The following is a 9371-nucleotide window of genomic DNA, read 5'->3' as shown; positions in this document are numbered from 1 at the left end:
AAAACTTGAGAAGCTCCTGCGGTCAGATCTCTGGAACACCATGTGGCAAAGCTGACATTTTTAGAAAGCAAACGATCCTGTATATTTCAGAAATACAACAATTTTGTAAAGAAAACAAACTGAAATCTTGCTTTATTTTCTGATCATGAAACTGATTGTGAAGCTTTCTGACAACTATAAATGCCATGGTGGTTGCTATATTTCTAATTGAAGTGTGATTTTAAATGGGACATTGCCATGAATAGTGTTCTTTAAAAGGCAAACCGAATATCCTTACTGCCTTAATGACAATTTAATCCAAAGAAGCTATTTTGAAAATATGCTCACCTTTGGCACATTTGACCCTAACTTCCTATTTTTTTAAATTTAAGCTTATCATCTGGGACACTAATTTGCAGCAGAAGAGACACAGTAGTCTGGGTGATGCAGGGTTTTCCTTAAACCTGTGGACTCTTCTTCAATCTCTCTGTCCACTGAGTATGACTGGGCCTCTGCTGTCTCCTCTGTCATAGATCATGCATGCCAGGAGCACACGTTTGTTCTCTAGTAAGTGTTTCACAGAGCACAGGAAATCTGTTGTGATGCATGTCCCTCCCCCACCCAAAAACAGGGTCATGGAGCTCACTCCATGGAATCCTGGAGGAACTCACTAGGAGATGGTTTTTGTTCTTGTTCTAGCATAGCTGGCCTGTCTGCCCTTGATATTAGCTGGAATCCTAAGCCTATCTTACTGGCTTGAAAAGCAGTTTTTGTACTTCTCAGTAGTAATTGATGGAGCAGAAGATAGAAGACAGAGAACACTTGAACTAAGCTGTTCAAAATAATTTCTGAGTAAGTATACATATGTGCCTTTGGAATATTCATTAAATAAATGACTTTAGTCTTTTTAATTTTAGGGTTTAAAGCTTTTGTTTTTGTCGGGTGGGTTTTGATTGAAGGATCTGGTTATAAGTTCTGTCCTTATGATGTAGTATAGTTAACTTTGGTTTTTGGGGCTTGTATCCCAATGCTTTGAAATGTATTTTGAAATCTAACGGGACATGTCAGTTGCCAAACGGCAGTAGTTCTATAAGCTCGTCTGATGATCATTATCTGAGTCAGCCATCACAGTCAATATTCACAAGATCCTGAAGAACCACAGTGCTACGAATTAGCTAGTCAATATTTTATTGAAGGAAACTTGAATTTACTGTAGGCCTCGGAGAGAAAATGGGGTGCACTCAGCTTGGTTATGACCTTTATAAAATATTTCTTTATAAAAATCATCAAACATGATTTTTATTCCCTGAAACCAAAATATTCTTTTAAATTACAATGGAAATAATGGGAGAATGATGTGAGGTAATGTTATATGTAAAATAGATATATAATTCTTTTACTATCTTTAGTATTTTTGTTTTATGAAACCTTTGGGAACCCTTTGTGCTACCTGAAATGGGGATTTGCTGGTTTGTGCTTACACTTTCAGCTCACAACACTATCAGAGTAGATATTTCTATAGTTACTACCTGTATCATGTCTAGTGGGTTTACTTAGGGGAGAGTTAGGGTTAAAAGAAGTTTCCTTGTGAGTCAAAAATAATTTAAAATTTTTATTTACAAAATATTTTACATACCTCAAATGAGAATATTCTCTAATTTAAATGCAAGTAGGGGTGGGGAAGGGATAACTTTTGACTTGAACAGCAAAAGACCGATGGAGAACTAAAAGAATTTAAATTCAAGGATAATGGTTTTATTTAAAAACAGAAATGTTTATATGTATGTATATGTTGCAGCCCTTAAGGAAAAATAACAATTTTAAAAGAAGTCCTTTTATTTGAAATTCAATGTAAACAAGTATACAATCTTAAACCATGAATTCAGAGTTTTTTTGTTTATTGTTTAAATGATGTGAAAGCTTTTGTTCTGTTCAAAAGCACCTGTGTCTTTGAATTCCAGGAACTTCTCGGGAACTTCTTCGCTGGTGACCCTGTAACTGGAGTGTGAGACTGAGTGACCACAAATGCACGTGTTACTTCATACCACATTATAATATTGATACTTCCATGTTAGCAAAGCCCCTTTCAAAGCCTTTTCATGTGTCCTTCATTAAGAAGCCAGTGTTACAGTGCTACATTGTTCAGAGCTGAAGGCCAACCCATAGACTTAGAGAAGGTACACTCTACACCCTGCCTCTTCCCGGCAACCTGAGGTAGGCAGTTGGGGCAAAAGGGGTGGGACCAGACGTTTCGGTCGTGTCACACTGAAGCAGACTGGGTAAGAAAGGCCAGTTGTTGTTTTTCAACTTCAAAGTGATGGAAAATTGAGGCAAAAACAATAACCATGACATAATATTCAAACAGAATTATATCAAAACCTAGTAGTTACTAATGGGTTACAGGATGATGGGTAAATTATTTTTACTTTTCTGTCTTTTCAAATTGTCCTCAAAGTGCTTTGTTTGTTGGTTTTTAATCAGAAAAATGCCTCTCACTTGCCAGTTGTTAGAAAGAGAAAAGCAAAAGAAGAGCAGAGTGAGTACATGGGCAGGCAGATCTGGGAGGTTGGAGACAAAATGGAATCAAGGCTTGTTATGCAAGATAAAGAAGGAAAACTAGGTCAGGTTTTAAGATCAGGCCTCCCTGCAGATAGCCCGGTGTGAAGGATGCTTCAGCGCCTCTGGTTCTTCCTTAGTGCACTAACTCGTAGGCCAGGTAAGGATAAGAAGGCCCTGTTGTTTTTACTCAATCTTAATCCTCATGAGGTAGCTGTTGTGGCATTGATGCTTTTCACCACGACTTCTTCATACTGTTTTTGTGTCAGTAACCCTTCTGTTATGCTTTTACTTTCCTCAAACTTGGGCAACACAACTGCAGTGTAGCCTTCGGTGGATGGCTAGAAGGGAAATAGAATACTTAATACGGTCAAACGGTAAAAAAAACCAGATAAAAAGTATGTGGATGGGATCTTACTTCCCCAGACCCTTTTACCTTCTCTTGAAGAATAGATGGCTTATGGAGAATGCTTTCATTCACTTCCATCAACCATCCTCTAACACAGCTATTTAAAGAAAAAATTGCTTTGAAGAAAAATATTACCTTCTTTGTTTCCCCAAAATTGTGGTTAAAAAGTAACTCACCTAGACATGGTGTATTCTTCTCCATCAGAGCAGTAAATCTTACACAGAGGTGCAAGTTCTGTTAGAAACTGTGCCCCCTGATAATAAAAGGGAAGAAAAAGTTAATTGATGTACATTTTCACTTTTCTTTGTGAGGCAGCCCTCAGAGTCACAATAGGATATATTCCTGGAATTAGCATTTTAAATAAAAATGACTTAAGTACAGAAAAACCATTGATTTATTCAAATACTTATATACTAAATGCCTCTATGGGCTAGGCACCACCCTAGGCTCTAGAGGAAAAAGCAGGCTAAGACAAATGTGATAATAGGTAGTTTAGTACATATTAAGAATATATTTTATCTTAACTTATTATACTTTATATTTAACTGTACATGAGAAAGCTGCACATAGCCCAGTGTAAAGATTTCAAAAGGGTAGGAAAATCTTACCAATAAGCAGTAATATAAAATTCAACATTATAGAGAATGACAGCAATATTGTACAAAGTTAGTTTCATTAAGATTCCTACCTTATTTTTATATTAGAACTTAACAGAGAAAGGAACTTCTTTATTAGGTCAATCACTAAGACTTTCTGAAGAAGGGATATTTTTCTAATTTAAAAAAATGCAATTTGAGGAATATTTGGAAAACAGAAAAGTTTTAAGTAGCAGATAAGAGTAACTTACCCATTATCCTATAACCCGCTAGCAAATACTACATTTTGACATATGTCTGTTTAGATGTTGTGGCACGGTTATACTTTCATGTACTCCACTGTATGGATACATCTGGGGAGGTTCTGACAAATATCTATTGATTCGGCCAAAAAGTTCATTCAGGTTTTTCCCTAATGTGAAAAACCCGAGCGAACTTTTTGGCTAACCCAATACAAGGAGGCTCATGGGAAATGGATGCAAGCATGTCTGATGTGTTGCCCTTTTTTTCCCAGGAATTTTTACTGCAGTGAACATCTGAGGTCAAGATGCTGTTCTTTATGGCCTCTTTCCCACTCACAACATTATTAGACAGCATTCAGGTGTTACTGCATGCACTTCACTCCTCTGCCTGTGGGTACTTCGTTTCAAAATACTAGTCAGTGTGACTCCCCACTTTTAGGAGGAGGGGCTGGGGACTTGTCCCAGATGTTTTGTCTACCACTGGCTCTGTGTCAGAAAGAAGTGTTTTAACCCCTTTTTGTCACCTCCCATGGGAGAATAAATGATGGGCAGTGCTGAGATGTGATCAAAGCTTATCTACAGTGGGTTCCATATGCAGGTCTCTCTCTGTTCCTCAGAAGTAACAACAGTGTTACTATTTTGGACAAAGATTTATCACAGGAACATCACAAGCACTAACTGTTTTACTTGCAATTTGTAGACTTTTAAGAATGGTCTATGCTTTTTAAAGTCCACTTGCTTCTTGAGTGAGGAAAAATCAATAATTATAAGGCAAGTTATTAGGGGCCTTCAGGACTACAAAGGGGAGTATAAACAAGGGTCTTCCAGAACACTGAGGGTAATTAGCAGAAACTCTTAGTATGTACTCAGTAAATGAGGGACCTAAATCACCAACTGAAACTTTCCTATCCAGGGGGGTTTGTCAGGATAGTTTAGTATGGTAATGAGTTGTCCTTGGTGTGATACCCTCCTTTAACAATAAAATGTCCATCCTGCCTAAAGGTGTAGAGGGCAGAGGTAACATTTTCTATAACTAAATACTACGTGGAGGAGGAGGGTGTAGCTAGATGTGTATTAAATTGGCAGTGATTTAGGAATGGGAAATGATACGAAGCAAATACTGTATATTTTCTCAGATTGATTTTTTTTTCACTACCTCAGGACTTTTTTTACTTTTAAGTTCACATGTGAAAATATACGATAAAGAAGTATTGATCACCTAAATTTTATAGAATTCGAAATACTGGCTTAACAAAGCTAGAAAGGACAAAATATCTTGTTATATTGGTATTAGAGTTGTTCTTTCAAAGGCCCAGCTTCTCCATCCTTCATCCTGGAGATGATAGGGATGGTGGCCCAGAAGCTAATATGACAGATAATATACCTTCTGAAATACTTCATTTTGGCGGCCTGAGAATTTCTTTAGAGTTTACATAGTCTTAAAGTCATCTCTAACTGCCAGGGAAGTATGCTGAGCATACATTACTGGGTTCTAAGACTGGCTGGCTCTATCATTATTATGATAATAGAGGATTTAAATAGAGAAATACAGGAACATACCCGCTTAAATTTCCCAGAGACTTTGTTCTGAAGTCTGCTACAGTTGGTACTGATTTGATAGAAAATGCTTTTAATTGCTTTTCCACTTTGAAGAACTAGATGGGATCCTGCCAGTGTGATGACACATATTCTAAGAGGAGCAAAAATTGATCCTGTATTATTGCTTGGTATGATTCTTCCTCCTATAACACCGTATTCCTACTGGCACAAGAATAGCTGAGCTGACATTTGTTTAGTCAGCCTATCATTTCCCCCCATTTTCCTCTGGCTACTATTGTAGCTTAACTGAAGAAAAGAATGCAGTAATAAAAATGGAGAAAATGGGACTGAATTTCCTTCCCCCAAAGGGAAGAGTACCAGAGGTGTTTAGACAGCACTGAGGAGGAAGAGAGAAAAGTAAGGCATGCTGGTATGTACAGGATACCATCTGTGCTTCTACCCTAGCCCTCTCCATGGGCTTAGGCAATTCAGTGGTTAGGCACAGGCTGCTTACTTGAGGTAGTAGCCGACTGAGGGTGTGGTCCTCCATTTGGATGTTTGGGTAACCAAGTTTATTTGTTTAGCGTAGGCACTGCAAGACTCATTCTTGTCAACCAAACTCCTAGTATAAATAATACCATCTCAGTACAGTGGAAGATAATCATTTAATGAATATTTATTCAATACAAGACGGTACCAGGCTACAATGCCAGAAAAAATATTTTTTGATAATTTAAAATTCCCAATTTTCTTACCAGTTAGAGTGTTGTAGTATACAGTGGTCCTCACAGGGTTTTCCTTTGACATCTAGAAGAAATGAATGAGTCTGATGGCTGTTGAATCAATATTTACTACCACTGCCTAGTACTTTCTTTGGTTCATAGAGGTAGTTAATTATGAAGGTTTGACACATACAACACTGGTATCCCTTCATTACTCAAAACGATATACCTAAAGGCTTACCATAAAGTATTTAAAGATATCTGGTCCAGATGGAATCCTTCATTCGATGTTAAAATGATGATTAACTCTTTGCTCCACCTTTTTTTATCCTCACTTTAAAATGAGTACAATCATTATTTCTATTAGAAAAAAAGTGATTAGTAATGTATTCTTTATTTAAGTTAGTAGCATGTTTTGTTGGTCGATTTTAGAGAGACGAACTTATCCTGGTTCGCCCAGGACTGTCCTGATCTTAGCGCTGAAAGTAATGGATTCCGGAAAACACCTCAATCCAGGGTAAACCAGACGGTCGGTTACACTAAGTCTGGCTAATAAAACGTATGCTATTGTAAAATATTTCAATATTGTAAAAGATGAGTACACCTCATATTATTCCTAAATGAATGGGAGGAAGTTGGGTTACAGGAGGGTCCCCAAAGATGCTCTCATCACTGATATTTGCTGGGTACACAAAGCTATACAACAGGATACCTACTTCTAAGTGGCAAATGTGTAATACCAGCGACTTCCTTTAGGTAAAACTGTTAGATTCTGCTTTCTAAATGACTCTACTCTAACCCACCCTCTTCTCTCCATCCCTATGCCTCTACCTTAGTTTAGACCGCTACCATTTAAATCAGTTTATGTATCGCCTCTTCTTGGAGGACTGAGCCCCTCAAATCCCTTTAGGCACTCATGGAGATTGCAACCCAGCTCCTGCCTCCCTCGGGGATCTCACCTTAGTCTACCATCTTCCCGCAAGCAACCCAACCTCATGAACTCGCACTGCGCTCGCCCTACCCAGCATGCACCCTGCTGTTTTCCACGTCTTTGCAAATGCCATTCCCTTGGCCTACAGGGGAACAGAGAGATCCAGTTCCTTCTGACGTAGGGAGGAAGCGCTGGGGAGGGCGCGTGTGGCTTATGATCTGTCATCATAGTCCCTATACTGTCAGACAAATTGGGCCCAGAGGAGACTATTATTCTCCACTTACCCGCTTTGTACCAGCGAGTGAAGTAACGATCCACAAGCGATGGCACCGCGGGCTCCGCAGCCAAGGCGGCCTCAGGGGTCTCGGGCTCGGTAGCCATGGCGACCTCAGGTGCTGCAAACCCCGCCCCCTGGGGGCCTGTACTCTTCCTCCCGCTTGCCACGGAGGAAGGTGTCTTTCCGGCGTGTAGCCCGGGACACGCGCTGTGCGCACGCCTGCTGCTCCCCTGGCTCTGTAGGCTCCACCTACCGGTGCCACTTACTGAGCTTTGGGGTCTGACGTCAAAGCGGGGTTCAAACACAATAGGCTAGTCAGTAGGATGTAGGGATAGGGGGCAGCGGCCAGCGCCGCTCCTCACAAATCTTTGCGGGGCGACGAAGAAGGCAGGCTACAGCCCCCCTGCCTCGCGGCGTCACTCCCGCGCCGCTCGGCGCGTGTCGGGGTATCTTCGCTTGCGAGTAAGTGTTTCGCCGGTCGCCCCTTCGCCCGGCTTCAGCCACTACCTGAGGGGGTCGAGCGGCCCGGCGGCTCGGAGACCCAGTGCGCGTCGCGAGAGCTCAGAAGCAGCGGACAGGGAGAGGCCCGTGCGCAGCCCTGGGCGGACGCACCGCTGTTTGGGGGTCCTCAGAGCGCGGCGTAGGTGAGCGTTCGAGCGACCTAGCTGGGGTGGGGGCACGGAAACTGGCCCTGTCCGCCAGAGGGTGTCCTGATGAAGGGGACCCTTTAGCGCCCAACCGCTGCCTGCTGCTGGTCTGGGAGTGAAGTGCGGCTTGACCACCTCTGCCCTCCTTGAGTCCTCTTTCTGCAGACTTGGCGCCTGCTGCACCCGCGGCCATCAGTGCGCTCTGCGCGGCGCGGCAGGAGGGGGAATGACATGCTGCTCCCCCAGCTGCACACTTACCCAGTCTCCGGATTCCTTGCAGTTGCAGACCATACCGCCGAACCAAGATATGCACCAATTAAAGCGCAACAATGCATGATAGAAGGTGACGGTAGTAGAGAGAAGTTTAGGTACTGTGCTGCGAGTCCCTTCTCGCATCTGCAACTTTTCCTTGGAGATGTTGTCCCCGTGCATTTCCATGTAACGTGGTATCTTATGTGGCCCTCTCCCCCGTTAAGCTGTGACCTCTGAGGAGGCAGTGACTGTCAGTCATCTCTTGTCCAGACTAGCACTTAGCAAGTGCTCAGTCGGTATTTGATGTAGGCCACAAACCGGATCGTAGGATTACGTACTATGTAAAGGATTCAAACTGTACACTGACAGGCAGGGCAGTAACCAGTGAATAGTTTACTGTGAAAGTGTGGGCAAAAGGGAAGCAGACACACAGTTTCAGCTTGGAGGACAGAGAAAGTAGGAATGCCATGTCCCCAGAGGGGAAATTAGTTTGGTGGAGAATAGCAGGTACTTCATTTAACAGGTTGCATTTGATGTGCTTTTGAGAAATCCCTGTGGTAACAGCAGGAGGTTGAGAATGTGAGCTTAGTGTTCAGTTTAGGGAGGGTCAGGGCTAGACATTTAGATCTACTAAGCATATTAGTGATCTGTTTGGTACTTGTGGTCATGGGCATGATAATTAGCCAAGAGGTGGATGGATGAAGGAGCAAGGGAAGAAAATAGAGGCGTTGTCAGAAATTTCAGAGAGGATCCAGAATTGATCTATGGAGTGGAGAGATCTTTAGCGCATTTAAGGGCTGAGAAAGGATGATTCATTTGAGGGCAGGGGAGTTTGGAGATTGCAGATGTAAAAGAAAGGGTACTGATAAGCCAAGGTCCTGGGGGAGTTTGGAGGGTTCTCCTTTGCTGGTCTTGAAAAAGAGTAGGACACTTCTGAGAAGGTAAGGGAATAAGGATGATAGGTGTGAAATTTTAGAGAAGTTCATTTTGAGGCTGGAAGGGTTGGGGAGGAAGGAGATGAATGATGAGCTGCCCTTGTGTCACCAAGTCTAAGCTTGTACTGCTCACCACACGAGAGGCCAATAATCGAGAGACGAGTTGCTGGGGCAAGGAATAACGACTTTATTCGGAAAACCAGCAAACCAAGACGGTGGGCTCGTGCCCCCAAAGAACCATCTTGCCTGAGTTAGGATTCAGGCTTCTTTTATACTAAAAGTGGAG

At 42.0% G+C, this 9371-nt stretch overlaps 1 protein-coding gene across 1 annotated transcript; it reads right to left on the bottom strand.

Moving 5' to 3' along the window:
* Positions 1-2738: 2738 nt before the first annotated feature.
* Positions 2739-7355, bottom strand: LOC309839390 (protein Abitram-like; the record flags this gene model as incomplete). The annotated part of the gene is given in 6 exon segments (XM_082681163.1): positions 2739-2876; positions 2972-3041; positions 3121-3197; positions 5343-5471; positions 6079-6128; positions 7259-7355. Coding segments are annotated over 6 exon segments (561 nt in total).
* Between the last annotated feature and the right edge of the window lie 2016 nt (positions 7356-9371).

This window comes from Grampus griseus (assembly GCF_964374135.1).
Source record: "Grampus griseus genome assembly, chromosome: X".
Lineage (NCBI taxonomy): Eukaryota > Metazoa > Chordata > Mammalia > Artiodactyla > Delphinidae > Grampus > Grampus griseus.
Note: the sequence above shows the minus strand (reverse complement) of the source record. Positions and strands in the feature narration are given on the sequence as shown.